The sequence below is a fragment of the Salvelinus alpinus genome, chromosome 2 (genome assembly GCF_045679555.1).
Source record: "Salvelinus alpinus chromosome 2, SLU_Salpinus.1, whole genome shotgun sequence".
Taxonomy (NCBI): Eukaryota; Metazoa; Chordata; class Actinopteri; order Salmoniformes; family Salmonidae; genus Salvelinus; species Salvelinus alpinus.
Genome location: NC_092087.1, coordinates 10188403 through 10208090, shown reverse-complemented (window position 1 = coordinate 10208090; position 19688 = coordinate 10188403). Strand labels below are relative to the sequence as shown.

General features: G+C 45.1%; 1 protein-coding gene across 2 annotated transcripts in view; it reads left to right on the top strand.

The window, feature by feature from the left end:
- Nucleotides 1-19688, top strand: part of LOC139553699 (kinesin heavy chain-like) — a 148795-nt gene that overhangs the window by 119922 nt on the left and 9185 nt on the right. The window contains exons 17-28 of one of the 2 annotated variants that reach the window (XM_071366302.1): nt 1782-1899; nt 3356-3420; nt 3523-3632; nt 7429-7530; nt 9824-9884; nt 10326-10397; nt 11711-11815; nt 16709-16925; nt 17119-17389; nt 17578-18833; nt 18994-19021; nt 19420-19523. In XM_071366302.1, coding sequence (XP_071222403.1) covers nt 1782-1899; nt 3356-3420; nt 3523-3632; nt 7429-7530; nt 9824-9884; nt 10326-10397; nt 11711-11815; nt 16709-16925; nt 17119-17389; nt 17578-18833; nt 18994-19021; nt 19420-19507 — 2493 coding nt within the window. In that variant the 3' untranslated portion in view covers nt 19508-19523. Of the gene's footprint in view, nt 1-1781; nt 1900-3355; nt 3421-3522; nt 3633-7428; nt 7531-9823; nt 9885-10325; nt 10398-11710; nt 11816-16708; nt 16926-17118; nt 17390-17577; nt 18834-18993; nt 19022-19383; nt 19524-19688 lie in introns of both variants that reach the window. The other variant, XM_071366293.1, reaches the window with a different exon arrangement.

The window sequence follows — 19688 nt, the reverse complement described above, 5'->3', positions numbered from 1 at the left end:
GGTCCTAACATTGGTACTAACATTGGTACTAACATTGGTACTAACATTGGTCCAACATTGGTACTAACATTGGTACTAACATTGGTACTAACATTGGTACTAACATTGGTCCCAACATTGGTACTAACATTGGTACTAACATTGGTACTAACATTGGTCCCAACATTGGTACTAACATTGGTACTAACATTGGTACTAACATTGGTACTAACATTGGTACTAACATTGGTCCAACATTGGTACTAACATTGGTACTAACATTGGTCCTAACATTGGTACTAACATTGGTCCCAACATTGGTACTAACATTGGTCCCAACATTGGTACTAACATTGGTACTAACATTGGTACTAACATTGGTACTAACATTGGTCCAACATTGGTACTAACATTGGTACTAACATTGGTCCCAACATTGGTACTAACATTGGTCCCAACATTGGTCCCAACATTGGTCCTAACATTGGTACCAACATTGGTACTAACATTGGTACTAACATTGGTACTAACATTGGTACTAACATTGGTCCCAACATTGGTCCCAACATTGGTCCCAACATTGGTCCTAACATTGGTACTAACATTGGTACTAACATTGGTCCCAACATTGGTACTAACATTGGTACTAACATTGGTACTAACATTGGTACTAACATTGGTACTAACATTGGTCCCAACATTGGTCCCAACATTGGTACTAACATTGGTACTAACATTGGTCCCAACATTGGTCCCAACATTGGTCCCAACATTGGTCCCAACATTGGTACCAACATTGGTCCTAACATTGGTACTAACATTGGTACTAACATTGGTCCCAACATTGGTCCCAACATTGGTCCCAACATTGGTACCAACATTGGTCCTAACATTGGTACTAACATTGGTACTAACATTGGTACTAACATTGGTACTAACATTGGTACTAACATTGGTCCAACATTGGTACTAACATTGGTACTAACATTGGTACTAACATTGGTCCCAACATTGGTACTAACATTGGTACCAACATTGGTACTAACATTGGTACCAACATTGGTACTAACATTGGTACTAACATTGGTACTAACATTGGTCCCAACATTGGTCCCAACATTGGTACCAACATTGGTACTAACATTGGTCCCAACATTGGTACTAACATTGGTACTAACATTGGTACTAACATTGGTACTAACATTGGTACTAACATTGGTACTAACATTGGTCCCAACATTGGTACTAACATTGGTACTAACATTGGTACCAACATTGGTACTAACATTGGTCCTAACATTGGTCCCAACATTGGTACTAACATTGGTCCCAACATTGGTACTAACATTGGTACTAACATTGGTACCAACATTGGTACTAACATTGGTACTAACATTGGTACTAACATTGGTACTAACATTGGTACTAACATTGGTCCCAACATTGGTACTAACATTGGTCCCAACATTGGTACTAACATTGGTCCCAACATTGGTACTAACATTGGTACTAACATTGGTACTAACATTGGTCCCAACATTGGTACTAACATTGGTACTAACATTGGTACTAACATTGGTCCCAACATTGGTACTAACATTGGTACTAACATTTTTACTAACATTGGTCCCAACATTGGTACTAACATTGGTCCAACATTGGTCCCAACATTGGTCCCAACATTGGTACTAACATTGGTACTAACATTGGTACTAACATTGGTACTAACATTGGTACTAACATTGGTACTAACATTGGTCCCAACATTGGTACTAACATTGGTACTAACATTGTGTGTGCAGCACGAGGCGAAGATCTGCTCTCTGACAGAGTACATTCAGAAGGTGGAGCAGAAGAAGAGACAACTGGAGGAGAACGTTGACTCTCTGAATGAAGAACTGGACAAACTGCAGGCCCAAGGTATAACAATACAATACACTATAACACTCAAAAACAACTCTGCATTTTTTTTCATTTTTCCCCCTAATCGGGGACTGAATTAGACCTGGGAGACCAGGCAGGTGAAATTAATGATCAGGTAGAACAGAAAACGAGCCGGCTCCGGACCTCGTAGGGTCAGAGTTGTAATACCCCTGCTCTATAACAACACAGGATAACTATGACTCTCTGAGTGAAGAACTGGCCAACCTCCAGGTGCAAGGTAAAACTCCGGGCCCATGGTACCTGGCTCAATGACTCACACTACAAAAGTGTAGCACAGTGTGACCAGCGAAGGTGAAATTAGGGGTGGCATGCACCCCAAAAAATCTGAGAGGGCACAAAGTACGTGAGGATGCCTGGGGGTGGTCCGGAGGGGGGCTCGACCCCACCCCCCCTTCCATAAATTGGAGAATTTAGCATTTTTCAAACAACTGAAACAGCATCTTCCTTTAATCTCTTCATTATGATTTTTTTAATGTAAAAAAATAAGTGTATTTTTCTGCATATTTAAGCATATCTCTTGAGCTGTCTGTATCCTCCTGGCTGATGATTTTTTTGAAAGAAAATAAATATGCTGGCATGCCAACTAAGATAGTTAGACATGCCAGCTAAGGTAGTTAGACATGCCAGCTAAGATAGTTAGACATGCCAGCTAAGATAGTTAGACATGCCAGCTAAGATAGTTAGACATGCTAGCTAAGATAGTTAGACATGCCAGCTAAGATAGTTAGACATGCCAGCTAAGATAGTTAGACATGCTAGCTAAGATAGTTAGACATGCCAGCTAAGATAGTTAGACATGCTAGCTAAGATAGTTAGACATGCCAGCTAAGATAGTTAGACATGCCAGCTAAGATAGTTAGACATGCCAGCTAAGATAGTTAGACATGCCAGCTAAGATAGTTAGACATGCCAGCTAAGATAGTTAGACATGCCAGCTAAGATAGTTAGGCATGCCAGCTAAGATAGTTAGACATGCCAGCTAAGATAGTTAGACATGCCAGCTAAGATAGTTAGGCATGCCAGCTAAGATAGTTAGACATGCCAGCTAAGATAGTTAGGCATGCCAGCTAAGATAGTTAGACATGACAGCTAAGATAGTTAGACATGCCAGCTACTCTAACTTGATTGATATCCTGAAAGGGCTTCTGGGTATCTAGTTATGAGTTTGGGAACCTATTTGGGCTAGCTAAAGCCAACTTCAAAAACCATTTATATTCGATTTTTTTTATAAAAATTGCAAATCTGAGGTGGCACGTGCTCCTGTGCTCCTGTGCCCCTGTGCTCCTGTGCCCCTGTGCTCCTGTGCCCCTGTGCCCCTGTGATCCTGTGCTCCTGTGCCCCTGTGCCACTTAGGGGCATGACACCTCAGGTTGAAATGACCAGCTTTGGCGTACACTAAAATGCAATGTGTGTGTGTGTGTCTGTGTTTCAGAGAGCATGTCAGCAGGGACAAAGGGAGAGAATCAGACAGACGTTGAGGAGTCTGCTGATGTCAAGGTAACCTGGTTACAGACTGTGGGGTGGGGAGGATCCCGTTTATCACAGAGACTTATTGGTAATGTGAGTGTGTGTTTTCCCCTGTCTTTCTCCCTGTCTCAGAGGGCTCCAGAGCAACAGATGGAGGCTCACCGTGAGACGCACCACAAGCAGCTGGGACGTCTCCGAGATGACATCAACGAGAAACAGAAGATCATTGACGACCTCACTGAGTCAGTACCTCTCTCCCACTCGCTCATCTCCCTTTCAATGAGTCAGTACCTCTCTCCTCTCCCTTTCACTGAGTCAGTACCTCTCTCCCACTCGCTCATCTCCCTTTCACTGAGTCAGTACCTCTCTCCCACTCTCTCCTCTCTCTTTCACTGAGTCAGTACCTCTCTCCCCCTCTCTCCTCTCCCTTTCACTGAGTCAGTACCTCTCTCCCCCTCTCTCCTCTCCCTTTCACTGAGTCAGTACCTCTCTCCCCCTCTCTCCTCTCCCTTTCACTGAGTCAGTACCTCTCTCCCCCTCTCTCCTCTCCCTTTCACTGAGTCAGTACCTCTCTCCCCCTCTCTCCTCTCCCTTTCACTGAGTCAGTACCTCTCTCCCCTTCTCTCCTCTCCCTTTCACTGAGTCAGTACCTCTCTCCCCCTCTCTCCTCTCCCTTTCACTGAGTCAGTACCTCTCTCCCACTCTCTCCTCTCCCTTTCACTGAGTCAGTACCTCTCTCCCCCTCTCTCATCTCCCTTTCACTGAGTCAGTACCTCTCTCCCCCTCTCTCCTCTCTCTTTCACTGAGTCAGTACCTCTCTCCCCCTCTCTCATCTCCCTTTCACTGAGTCAGTACCTCTCTCCCCCTCTCTCCTCTCTCTTTCACTGAGTCAGTACCTCTCTCCCACTCTCTCCTCGCTCTTTCACTGAGTCAGTACCTCTCTCCCACTCGCTCATCTCCCTTTCACTGAGTCAGTACCTCTCTCCCACTCGCTCATCTCCCTTTCACTGAGTCAGTACCTTTCTCCCACTCTCTCCTCTCTCTTTCACTGAGTCAGTACCTCTCTCCCACTCGCTCATCTCCCTTTCACTGAGTCAGTACCTCTCTCCCCCTCTCTCATCTCCCTTTCACTGAGTCAGTACCTCTCTCATCTCCCTTTCACTGAGTCAGTACCTCTCTCGTCTCCCTTTCACTGAGTCAGTACCTCTCTCCCACTCGCTCATCTCCCTTTCACTGAGTCAGTACCTCTCTTCCCCGCTCTCCTCTCCCTTTCACTGAGTCAGTACCTCTCTCCCCTCTCTCCTCTCCCTTTCACTGAGTCAGTACCTCTCTCCCACTCGCTCATCTCCCTTTCACTGAGTCAGTACCTCTCTCCCCCGCTCTCCTCTCTCTTTCACTGAGTCAGTACCTCTCTCCCCCTCTCTCATCTCCCTTTCACTGAGTCAGTACCTCTCTCCCCCTCTCTCATCTCCCTTTCACTGAGTCAGTACCTCTCTCCCACTCGCTCATCTCCCTTTCACTGAGTCAGTACCTCTCTCCCACTCGCTCATCTCCCTTTCACTGAGTCAGTACCTCTCTCCCCCGCTCTCCTCTCCCTTTCACTGAGTCAGTACCTCTCTCCCACTCGCTCATCTCCCTTTCACTGAGTCAGTACCTCTCTCCTCTCCCTTTCACTGAGTCAGTACCTCTCTCCCACTCTCATCTCCCTTTCAATGAGTCAATACCTCTCTCTCCTCTCCCTTTCACTGAGTCAGTACCTCTCTCCCCCTCTCTCATCTCTCATCTCCCTTTCACTGAGTCAGTACCTCTCTCTCCTCTCTCCTCTCCCTATTTTCTTCTTACCCTTCATTTCCCTCTTGTTGTAATTCTATGCTATATTTCAGTGTCACCTGGAACCAGCATCTGTAACATCTTTGTGTAATCTTTGCACCCAGAACCAAATCTCTGCTCTCTGATTAATCGCTGCTGTCACAAGAGAGTGTGACAACCTCACTGAGTCAGTACCTTCATGATATCTGCCATTTATCAGACGCTTTTATCCAAAGCAACGTACAGTTAGTTATGTATGTAAAAAAAAAAAAATATGGGTGGCCCCAGCGGGAATCGAACCCACAATCATGCTCTACCAACTGAGCCAGACAGGACCATCCCTCTCACTGTCATCCACTACCTGCTCTCCTTGTCATACTGTGTCATGCTGTGCATCCGTACTGCCGTGTGGGTCCAAATCCGTACTGCAGTGTGGGTCCCAATCCGTACTGCAGTGTGGGTCCCAATCCGTACTGCAGTGTGGGTCCCAATCCGTACTGCCGTGTGGGTCCCAATCCGTACTGCCGTGTGGGTCCCAATCTGTACTGCCGTGTGGGTCCCAATCCGTACTGCCGTGTGGGTCCCAATCCGTACTGCAGTGTGGGTCCCAATCCGTACTGCCGTGTGGGTCCCAATACGCACTGCAGTGTGGGTCCCAATACGTACTGCCGTGTGGGTCCCAATACGTACTGCAGTGCAGTTCTCTCCCTCTTTCCCCCTCCCTCTCCATTTCCCTCCATCTGTACATGGCAGCCAACATTGGGCATAAAACGTCTGTACATAAAACGGTCTCTATAGTTAACACCAGACTGTCTCTATAGTTACCCTGTTGTCTATTAACACCAGACTGTCTCTATAGTTCCCCTGTTGTCTATTAACACCAGACGGTCTCTATAGTTACCCTGTTGTCTATTTACACCAGACTGTCTCTATAGTTACCCTGTTGTCTATTAACACCAGACTGTCTCTATAGTTACCCTGTTGTCTATTAACACCAGACTGTCTCTATAGTTACCCTGTTGTCTATTAACACCAGACTGTCTCTATAGTTACCCTGTTGTCTACTAACACCAGGCTGTCTCTATAGTTACCCTGTTGTCTATTAACACCAGACTGTCTCTATAGTTACCCTGTTGTCTATTAACACCAGACTGTCTCTATAGTTACCCTGTTGTCTATTAACACCAGACTGTCTCTATAGTTACCCTGTTGTCTATTAACACCAGACTGTCTCTATAGTTACCCTGTTGTCTATTAACACCAGACTGTCTCTATAGTTACCCTGTTGTCTATTAACACCAGACTGTCTCTATAGTTACCCTGTTGTCTATTAACACCAGACTGTCTCTATAGTTACCCTGTTGTCTATTAACACCAGACTGTCTCTATAGTTACCCTGTTGTCTATTAACACCAGACTGTCTCTATAGTTACCCTGTTGTCTATTAACACCAGACTGTTTCTATAGTTACCCTGTTGTCTATTAACACCAGACTGTCTCTATAGTTACCCTGTTGTCTATTAACACCAGACTGTCTCTATAGTTACCCTGTTGTCTATTAACACCAGACTGTCTCTATAGTTACCCTGTTGTCTATTAACACCAGACCGTCTCTATAGTTACCCTGTTGTCTATTAACACCAGACTGTCTCTATAGTTACCCTGTTGTCTATTAACACCAGACTGTCTCTATAGTTACCCTGTTGTCTATTAACACCAGACTGTCTCTATAGTTACCCTGTTGTCTATTAACACCAGACTGTCTCTATAGTTACCCTGTTGTCTACTAACACCAGGCTGTCTCTATAGTTACCCTGTTGTCTATTTACACCAGACTGTCTCTATAGTTACCCTGTTGTCTATTAACCCCAGACTGTCTCTATAGTTACCCTGTTGTCTATTTACACCAGACTGTCTCTATAGTTACCCTGTTGTCTATTAACACCAGACTGTCTCTATAGTTACCCTGTTGTCTATTAACACCAGACTGTCTCTATAGTTACCCTGTTGTCTATTAACACCAGACTGTCTCTATAGTTACCCTGTTGTCTATTAACACCAGACCGTCTCTATAGTTACCCTGTTGTCTATTAACACCAGACCGTCTCTATAGTTACCCTGTTGTCTATTAACACCAGACTGTCTCTATAGTTACCCTGTTGTCTATTAACACCAGACTGTCTCTATAGTTACCCTGTTGTCTATTTACACCAGACTGTCTCTTTCTAGTCGTAACTATCGTCTTCATCTGGAGTTGGAGCATCTGAGGGGCGACTTTGACCGTCTCATGAGACAGGAGCACCAGAAGAGCCTGCAACTGGAGGAGCTGACGTTAGTCACACACACACACACACACACACACACACACACACACACACACACACACACACACACACACACACACACACACACACACACACACACACACACACACACACACACACTGTAGCAGGCTAAAGGGGTGGTGTTTCCACGTCACCAAGTTAAATAACCAAACACGCACACGAAGCACAACTAGAATACAAATGGGGTAATTTATTTACGGAGATTTGCACATTGTGGGAAAGGGGGGGATATTCAGCAACCAGTTCACAGTCCACAATCCGTTCTCGTTGTCCGTTCCGTTCTCCAGGGGTAATCCTAAAACTCGGGTCCTCAGCCAAACCGGTTCAATACACAGTGGGGGTAATCAGACAGATAATTCTCTCTCTTCTCACACTCTCCATAATACACCTTTCCCTCTCAGTCCTCTTCTTGTTTGTGCAGCCCACTTCCTCTTTTATCCCCAAGTACTCCATGGCTTAACGATCCACAGCCTCGCCTCGTTGTGGACGGAAGTCCATATAAGGCTCTGTAACCAGCGGGCTGCAAGATATCTCCCTTCAAACACCACTCCCCTCACCTCTCCCTGCCATCTGCCACAACACACACACGCACGCACGCACGCACGCACACACACACACACACACACACACACACACACACACACACACACACACACACACACACACACACACACACACACACACACACACACACACACACACACACACACACACACACACACACACACACACACACACACACACACACACCGTCTCATGAGTCAGGAGCACCACAACAGCCGGAGGAGCTGAGTCCCAAACCGCTTCCTAGTCCCTACCCTTCCTCCTTAATTCTAAAGGGATTTTTAATTGACACGTGCAAGCCGGACAATTTACTTGAACTTTGAGGACAGTGGCGTTGACCCCAAAGTGTTGCGGCACACATCACTTAGCTTGGTGCAGACGATTAGCTGGGAGCAATGGCTCCTTCAAACGCCTCTCAAGTCAAACCCTCTTCAATTTTAGATGTTTGCAGAGCATCCACCATGTTATTAATCCACCATGTTATTAATCCACCATATTATTATTCCACCATGTTATTATTCCACCATGTTATTATTCCACCATATTATTATTCCACCATGTTATTATTCCACCATGTTATTATTCCACCATGTTATTATTCCACCATGTTATTATTCCACCATGTTATTATTCTACCATGTTATTATTCCACCATGTTATTAATCCACCATATTATTATTCCACCATGTTATTATTCCACCATGTTATTATTCCACCATGTTATTATTCCACCATGTTATTATTCCACCATGTTATTATTCTACCATGTTATTATTCCACCATGTTATTATTCTACCATGTTATTATTCCACCATGTTATTATTCCACCATGTTATTATTCCACCATATTATTATTCCACCATGTTATTATTCCACCATGTTATTATTCCACCATGTTATTATTCCACCATGTTATTATTCCACCATGTTATTATTCCACCATATTATTATTCCACCATGTTATTATTCCACCATGTTATTATTCCACCATATTATTATTATTATTCCACCACATTATTATTATTCCACCATGTTATTATTCCACCATATTATTATTCCACCATATTATTATTCTACCATGTTATTATTCCACCATGTTATTATTCCACCATGTTATTATTCCACCATGTTATTATTCCACCATATTATTATTATTCCACCACATTATTATTATTCCACCATGTTATTATTCTACCATGTTATTATTCCACCATGTTATTATTCCACCATGTTATTATTCTACCATGTTATTATTCCACCACATTATTATTATTCCACCATGTTATTATTCCACCATGTTATTATTCCACCATATTATTATTATTATTATTCCACCACATTATTATTATTCCACCATGTTATTATTCCACCATGTTATTATTCCACCATATTATTATTATTATTATTCCACCACATTATTATTATTCCACCATGTTATTATTCCACCATGTTATTATTCCACCATATTATTATTATTATTATTCCACCACATTATTATTATTCTACCATGTTATTATTCTACCATGTTATTAATCTATTATTAGACTCTGAACATTCTCTGGGCTAAACAAACTATAAAAATAAATGTGTAGTAGCAGCCTAATGAATATGTCTACTTTACATCTAAACACAGCACGAATGCATGTATTCATGTCAAGTGGTACTGAATCTGTTTTATATATTTATGTTTTTGCTCTTTAACTCTGTATCCCCAGGTTTCTTCATGAACGCCACGAGCAGTCTAAGCAGGACCTTAAAGGGCTGGAGGAGACTGTCGTAAGTATATCTGTCTCTCCCTCTTTCAATCTATCTCTCTCGCTCTCCCTCTCTCTCACTCTCTCTCTCTCCCCCCTCTCTCTCTCTTCCTTCCTTCCTCCCTCCCTCTCTCTGTCTCACTCTGTCGCTATCTCTCTCTCTCTCTCTGTCTCTTTCTCTCTCTTGGTCTCTTCCACCATCTCTTTCTGACATTCAGTTGAATCCACTGTAGGATAATTTGACCACGACCCATTAATGTACCTCTCCCTCACTTTCTCTCACTTTCTCTCTCTCTCTCCCTCATTTTCTCTATTTCTCTATTTCTCTATTTTCTCTCTCTTTGTGCCCACCTGTCTTGCTTTTCTCTCTTCCTCTCTTCCTCTATCCCTCCCTCCCTCCTCCCTCCCTCCCTCCCTCCCTCCCTCCCTCCCTCCCTGACTTTCTCTTTCTCTTTGTTTAAAGGCTCGTGAACTCCAGACTCTCCACAACCTGCGGAAGCTTTTTGTTCAAGACCTCACGATTCGAGTCAAAAGAGTGAGTGAATAAAGGAGAAAAAGGAAGAGAAGAAGTGAAGGAGGGAGGGAGAGGGTGATGGAGGGAGGGAGAGGATGATGAAGGAGGGAGGGTGAGGATGATGAAGGAGGGAGGGAGAGGAGGAATGAAGAAGGGAGGGAGAGGAGGAATGAAGGAGGGAGGGAGAAGAGGAATGAAGGAGGGAGGGAGAGGAGGAATGAAGGAGGAAGGGAGAGGAGGAATGAAGGAGGGAGGGAGAGGATGATGAAGGAGGGAGGGAGAGGACGATGGAGGAGGGAGGGAGTGGACGATGGAGGAGGGAGGGAGTGGACGATGGAGGGAGGGAGAGGAGGAATGAAGGAGGGAGGGAGAGGAGGAATGAAGGAGGGAGGGAGAGGAGGATTGAAAGAGGGAGGGAGAGGAGGATTGAAGGAGGGAGGGAGAGGATGATGGAGGGAGGGAGAGGAGGAATGAAGGAGGGAGGGAGAGGAGGAATGAAGGAGGGAGGGAGAGGATGAATGAAGGAGGGAGGGAGAGGATGATGAAGGAGGAAGGGAGAGGAGGAATGAAGGAGGGAGGGAGAGGAGGAATGAAGGAGGGAGGGAGAGGATGATGAAGGAGGGAGGGAGAGGACGATGGAGGAGGGATGGAGAGGATGATGGAGGGAGGGAGAGGATGATGGAGGGAGGGAGAGGATGATGGAGGAGGGAGGGAGAGGATGAAGGAGGGAGGGAGAGGAGGAATGAAGGAGGGAGGGAGGGAGAGGAGGAATGAAGGAGGGAGGGAGAGGAGGATTGAAGGAGGGAGGGAGAGGATGATGGAGGGAGGGAGAGGAGGAATGAAGGAGGGAGGGAGGAATGAAGGAGGGAGGGAGAGGAGGAATGAAGGAGGGAGGGAGAGGAGGAATGAAGGAGGGAGGGAGAGGAGGAATGAAGGAGGGAGGGAGGGAGGAATGAAGGAGGGAGGGAGAGGAGGAATGAAGGAGGGAGGGAGAGGAGGAATGAAGGAGGGAGGGAGAGGAGGAATGAAGGAGGGAGTGAGAGGAGGATGGAGGGAGGGAGAGGATGATGGAGGGAGGGAGAGGATGATGAAGGAGGGATAGAGAGGATGATGGAGGAGGGAGGGAGAGGATGATGATGGAGGGAGGGAGGGAGAGGATGAATGAAGGAGGAAGATAATCATGTCAACTATTCAGTAGTCCATAACATATACTGTGATCTTAAAACCACATCTCTCTCTCCCTCCACCCCATCCCTCCCCCATCCCCCCATCCCTCCCCCATCCCCCCATCCCTCCCCCATCCCCCCATCCCTCCCCCATCCCCCCATCCACAGCAGTCAGAGATGGAGCGAGATGATGGCGGGGGATATAGCCACCAGAAGCAGAAGATCTCCTTCCTTGAGAACAACCTGGACCAGCTTACAAAGGTTCACAAACAGGTGGGCAGTTGAATGGTTTGTTGTGTTGTGTAGAGCAGACTGGAGCTCCGGGCCCATATTAACAAAAAGTCTCGGAGGAGGAGTGCTGATATATTGACTATTATAATAACAAATCGGATCATAATGAAGGATTATATGGTCAGTGGGGGGGGGACCCGATCCTAAATCAGCACTCCTACACTGAGATGCTAAAATGGGTTTTAATCCTCTCCATACCCTACTAAAGCAAATCCTTTTTCTATTACATACACACCTGCAGTATGACTTACTGCTGAGGCACCAGAGCACAATGAGTAGGAGAGGGATCAAATGGACCAAGCAAACGGTATTAGTCCTGGCTGTGCTGTTAGTTATTACGATCCTCTGGCTACGAGCCAGCTACATCAATCACCCTGTATTGCAGATACAAGTCCCCTGGAAAATAAGGCAGCAGGAAATGTTATGTTACCTACTGCTGCTACTACGGCAATACAATGTTATGTTACCTGCTGCTGGTACTACTACTGCAATACAATGTTATGTTACCTACTGCTACTACTGTAATATAATGTTATGTTACCTGCTGCTGCAGCTACTACTGCAATACAATGTTATGTTACCTACTGCTGCAGGTACTGCAATACAATGTTATGTTACCTACTGCTGGTACTACTACTGCAATACAATGTTATGTTACCTACTGCTGCTGCTACTGCAATACAATGTTATGTTACCTGCTGCTGCTACTGCAGTACAATGTTATGTTACCTGCTGCTGCTACTGCAGTACAATGTTATGTTACCTACTGCTGCTGCTACTGCAGTACAATGTTATGTTACCTACTGCTGCTGCTGCAATACAATGGTATGTTACCTAATGCTGGTACTACTACTGCAATACAATGTTATGGTACCTGATGCTGCTACTGCAATACAATGTTATGTTGTAACGACCTGGGTGTCGGGGGGTGTGAAATCAGACGCAGGAACAGCAGAGCTTCAATACGGTGATTTTTAATGCCCAACCGGCAAACCAAAATGTCCAACACGGACTTACTGGGTGTCATAAACACCTGTCTACAAACACGGGAGACAAACCCAGTACACAATACAAATTAACCACTCCCGAAATCCACAGCTACAGACGAACAATCCCGCACAAAGAAGCATACAGGCTGGCTGACTAATAAAGCCACACTAATTACCAATTACCTCAAACCAGGTGATACAAATAAACACATAAGGAGGGGGAGGAAAAAGAGTCAGTGGCAGCTAGTAGGCCGGTGACGACGACCGCCGAGCGCCACCCGAACGGGAAGGAGAGCCTGCCTCGGTTGAAGTCGTGACATATGTTATCTACTGCTGCTACTGCAATACAATGTTATGTTACCTACTGCTGCTACTGCAATACAATGTTATGTTACCTAATGCTGGTACTACTACTGCAATACAATGTTATGTTACCTACTGCTGCTGCTACTGTAATACAATGTTATGTTACCTTCTGCTGCTGCTACTGTAATACAATGTTATGTTACCTACTGCTGCTACTGCAATACAATGTTATGTTACCTGCTGCTGCTGCTACTGCTGCAATACAATGTTATGTTACCTGCTGCTGCTACTGCAATACAATGTTATGTTACCTACTGCTGCTGCTACTGCTGCAATACAATGTTATGTTACCTTCTGCTGCTACTGCTGCTGCAATACAATGTTATGTTACCTGCTGCTGCTACTGTAATACAATGTTATGTTACCTACTTCTGCTACTGCTGCTGCAATACAATGTTATGGTACCTACTGCTACTACTGCAATACAATGTTATGTTACCTACTGCTGCTACTGCTACTGCAATACAATGGTATGTTACCTGCTGCTACTACTGCAATACAATGTTATGTTACCTACTGCTGCTTCTACAATACAATGTTATGTTACCTGCTGCTGCTACTGCAATACAATGTTATGTTACCTGCTGCTGCTGCTACTGCAATACAATGTTATGTTACCTGCTGCTGCTACTGCAATACAATGTTATGTTACCTGCTACTGCTGCTGCAATACAATGTTATGTTACCTACTGCTGCTGCTACTGCAATACAATGTTATGTTACCTGCTACTGCTGCTGCAATACAATGTTATGTTACCTACTGCTGCTGCTGCTGCAATACAATGTTATGTTACCTACTGCTGCTGCTACTGCAATATAATGTTATGTTACCTGCTGCTGCTACTGCAATACAATGTTATGTTACCTACTGCTGCTGCTACTGCAATATAATGTTATGGTACCTGCTGCTGCTACTGCAATACAATGTTATGTTACCTACTGCTACTACTGCAATACAATGTTATGTTACCTGCTGCTGCTACTGCAATACAATGTTATGTTACCTACTGCTACTGCAATACAATGTTATGTTACCTACTGCTGCTACTGCTGCTGCAGCTACTGCAATATAATGTTATGTTACATGCTGCTGCTACTGCAATACAATGGTATGTTACCTACTGCTGCTACTGCTACTGCAATATAATGTTATGTTACATGCTGCTGCTACTGCAATACAATGTTATGTTACCTACTGCTGCTACTGCTACTGCAATATAATGTTATGTTACATGCTGCTGCTACTGCAATACAATGTTATGTTACCTACTGCTGCTACTGCTGCTGCAGCTACTGCAATATAATGTTATGTTACATGCTGCTGCTACTGCAATACAATGGTATGTTACCTACTGCTACTGCTGCTGCAATACAATGTTATGGTACCTACTGCTGCTACTGCTGCTGCAATACAATGTTATGTTACCTACTGCTACTGCAATACAATGTTATGTTACCTACTGCTGCTGCTGCTACTGCAATACAATGGTATGTTACCTGTTGCTGCTACTGCTGCTGCAATACAATGTTATGTTACCTGCTGCTGCTACTGTAATACAATGTTATGTTACCTACTGCTGCTACTGCTGCTGCAATACAATGTTATGGTACCTACTGCTACTACTGCAATACAATGTTATGTTACCTACTGCTGCTACTGCTACTGCAATACAATGGTATGTTACCTGCTGCTACTACTGCAATACAATGTTATGTTACCTACTGCTGCTTCTACAATACAATGTTATGTTACCTGCTGCTGCTACTGCAATACAATGTTATGTTACCTGCTGCTGCTGCTACTGCAATACAATGTTATGTTACCTGCTACTGCTGCTGCAATACAATGTTATGTTACCTACTGCTGCTGCTACTGCAATACAATGTTATGTTACCTGCTACTGCTGCTGCAATACAATGTTATGTTACCTACTGCTGCTGCAATACAATGTTATGTTACCTGCTGCTACTGCAATATAATGTTATGTTACCTGCTGCTGCTACTGCAATACAATGTTATGTTACCTACTGCTACTACTGCAATACAATGTTATGTTACCTGCTGCTGCTACTGCAATACAATGTTATGTTACCTGCTGCTGCTAATACTGCAATACAATGTTATGTTACCTGCTGCTGCTGCTACTGCTGCAATACAATGTTATGTTACCTGCTGCTGGTGCTACTGCAATACAATGTTATGTTACCTACTGCTGCTACTGCTGCAATACAATGTTATTTTACCTGCTTCTACTGCAATACAATGTGGCTTTATCTAACTGCATGCTGAGTAAGACGGACAAACTCACAATCACACTCGCACACACACACACACACACACACACACACACACACACACACACACACACACACACACACACACACACACACACACACACACACACACACACACACACACACACACACACACATATCTGCAGGTACGCATGCAGAATCACACACACTTAGACTACGTCCCAATTCTCCACCCTTCTCCTGAAGTATACAGTTCCACACTCCATGTCATGGATTTAAAAACAAAAAAGCAAGTGCCCACTTTGGGAGAAGTGTGGAGAATCCAGACAAGGAGTTCACCAAGGTAATAGCAGACTGCAGACTAGCTCACATACACAGACAGACGGACGGACGGACAGACGGACTAACTGCTGGCACTGCAGCAGTATCAACCTCAAACCTCAATTTCAGTCTCTGCTGAAGTCCTGACATAACCTGCTGATAGAGGCCGTACGTACACAGACACACGCCCACGCCCACGCCCACGCACGCACGCACGCACGCACGCACGCACACACACACACACACACACACAGGGAACATGGAATATGACGTATATATATTGTTGTCTATCACACGCCATACCTAGGTTCAAATACTGTTTCAATTATTTAAATGACTTTCCATATGTGTTTTATTTGAAAATAGAAGTAGTTGAATATTTGAATGTATTTGGAAATACACTTGAAAAGTATCGGCATGCATTTGAAAATACTTAAATACACAGAGTATTAAATAAATTATTGTTTGTCTGAAGGCTCATTTTTTAACACTCTCTATATTGGCTGTTGACTCATCTGACATTGTGCCCTTTAGCAAGACACTTCACCTTTAACACTTCACCTTTAACCCCTCTCTCTCTCTCTCTCTCTTTCTCTCCCTCTCCCTCTCCCTCTCCCTCTCCCTCCCTCTCCCTCTCCCTCTCCCTCTCCCTCTCAATTCAATTCAATTCAAGAGGCTTTATTGGGAAACATATGTTAACATTGCCAGAGCAAGTGAAGTAGATAATATACAAAAGTGAAATAAACAATCAAAATTAACAGTAACATTACCCTCACAGAAGTTCCAAAAAGAATAAAAACATTACAAATGTCATATTATGTCTATATACAGTGTTATAGCGATAAGCAAATAGTTAAAGTATAAAAGGGAAAATAAATAACCATAAATATGGGTTGTCTCCCTCTCTCCCACCCTCTCTCCATCTCCCTCTCCCTCTTTCCAGTTGGTACGTGACAACGCAGACCTGCGTTGTGAGCTTCCTAAGCTTGAGAAGCGTCTTCGGTCTACGGCTGAGAGAGTGCGGGCGTTGGAGGGTGCACTGAAGGAGGCTAAGGAGGGGGCTATGAAGGACCGGAGACGCTATCAACAGGAAGTAGAGAGGATCAAAGACGCTATGAGGGTCAAGAACCCCCTACGCAGGCCGCACGCAGCTCAGATAGGTGATAATACATACTCTCTCTCTCTCTCTCTCTCTCTCTCTCTCTCTCTCTCTCTCTCTCTCTCTCTCTCTCTCTCTCTCTCTCTCTCTCTCTCTCGCCTCTCTCTCTCTCTCTCTCTCTCTCCACACCCATACACGCATTGAGGATGATGATAACGCCGATTTTGATACCACTGCTATGTCTCTATTTCCAGCCAAGCCGGTCCGTCCGGGCCAGTTCCCGCTCTGCTCTCCCACCAACCCCTGGGTCCGTATTACTGAACAGCAACACTCCATCCATTTTAGTAATGCCATGTTCCAGATGCCCAGTCTGACCCCCAGCCAGATAGCCAGTCATCATGCTGCATCCCCAGCGACAGCCCCTTACTTCAAACCCTCCAAGAGCAAGGACCAGTCCAACAATCACAACTCCACTGAGTCCAACATGCCCCAGACCAACAAGTCCAACATGCCCCAGACCAACAAGTGAGTACAAACATAGTTTTGAGTGAAAGGAAAACAGAGGGGAGAAAAGCTAGTGTTATTTTATTGCTTTATTTAACCAGGAAAGACCCTTGAGGTTAGAAACCTCTTTCTGCCATCTGCTGGTAGCTGTTTGAGATACTGTACAATCATATGAATAGGTGACTGACGGGCCTCTGTTTGTCTTGTAGGCTGCCAGCTGAGCCAGTCAACAGCCCCAAAGAGGACAACAGCCCCACAGAGGACAACAGCCCCAAAGAGGACAACAGCCCCACAGAGGACAACAGCCCCACAGTGGACAACAGCCCCAAAGAGGACAACAGCCCCAAAGAGGACAACAGCCCCAAAGAGGACAACAGCCCCAAAGAGGACAACAGCCCCACAAAGGACAACAGCCCCAAAGAGGACAACAGCCCCACAGAGGACAACAGCCCCACAGAGGACAACAGCCCCACAGAGGACAACAGCCCCAAAGAGGACAACAGCCCCACAAAGGACAACAGCCCCAAAGAGGACAACAGCCCCACAGAGGACAACAGCCCCACAAAGGACAACAGCCCCAAAGAGGACAACAGCCCCACAAAGGACAACAGCCCCACAGAGGACAACAGCCCCACAGAGGACAACAGCCCCACAGAGGACAACAGCCCCACAAAGGACAACAGCCCCACAGAGGACAACAGCCCCACAGTGGACAACAGCCCCACAAAGGACAACAGCCCCACAGAGGACAACAGCCCCACAGTGGACAACAGCCCCACAGTGGACAACAGCCCCACAGTGGACAACAGCCCCACAGAGGACAACAGCCCCACAGAGGACAACAGCCCCACAGTGGACAACAGCCCCACAGTGGACAACAGCCCCACAGAGGACAATAGCCCCACAGAGGACAATAGCCCCACAGTGGACAATAGCCCCACAGAGGACAATAGCCCCACAGAGGACAATACTATAGTGAAGAACCCTACAGTGCAGAACATAACAGAGAAGGACACTATAGAGAAGGACACTACATTGAAGGACACTACATTGAAGAACACTACATTGAAGGACACTACATTGAAGAACACTACATTGAAGAACACTACATTGAAGGACACTACATTGAAGAACACTACATTGAAGAGCACTACATTGAAGGACACTACATTGAAGAACACTACATTGAAGGACACTACATTGAAGAACACTACATTGAAGAACACTACATTGAAGAACACTACATTGAAGGACACTACATTGAAGAACACTACATTGAAGGACACTACATTGAAGCACACTACATTGAAGAACACTACATTGAAGGACACTACATTGAAGAACACTACATTGAAGGACACTACATTGAAGGACACTACATTGAAGAACACTACATTGAAGGACACTACATTGAAGAACACTACTGCCAACTCTACAGAGACGCTGGATGTGGACACCGTCAACGGTAAGGTTAACAGAACGGCTCCTTTCCTATTTCTGTGTTCTCCACTTTGACTCCCCACTGCTTCATAGACTTAGATAGACTAACTTCAATTCCCTAGTCTGTTCACTGTTCACTGGTGTGACTGCATCCCCACCCTGACACTAGCTCTGTCTACCCACAGGGAACACCACAGATATCAATGACAACAGGTAAGCCCACTCTCACTGACCTGCCTTGCTCTTTGTGTTTAATCCTGCCGTTAATCCCCTGCAGCCATCACAACACTACTACTCGCTTAATAATTAATTGTCATTGATTGGATTTATAAAGCCCTTTTGTAGTACGCTCGAAGCACTTAGCGCTTTAGTTAGCTGACTAGACAAACACAGTAGCATTAGCAAACCTTGTTAAATATATTCTATTGTGAACCTGAAGACTGACACTCCTACACTTGTCCCTCACTGCTTCCCATCCCATCACTGCTATGCTGCTGTGCTTGTGGTTTCCTCCTGCTGCTACGGCCTATCTTCCTGACTGCCTACTGTTTTCCCTGCCTGGTGCTGTGGTATAGCTTGTCTCTGAGTGTCCACTCTGCTGCTGTGTCCAGGAGTGATGTGCAGCACTGCGACAACCAGAACCAGGACAGCCCAGCCAAGCTGCACCACGTCATCCAGCCAGAACAGGCTCCCAGCTAGTGACCCGGCTCCTCACGTGAGGGAGGAAGGGAATAGGGAGAATATTGAATGAGTATTTCATAACAGACATAATCTAAGATGGCAGATTCACTTACTTGTGTATTTCTATACACCTGCCCTCTCCGTCTCTCTCTCTCTCAATTCAATTTCAATTTCAATTTAAGGGCTTTATTGGCTTGGG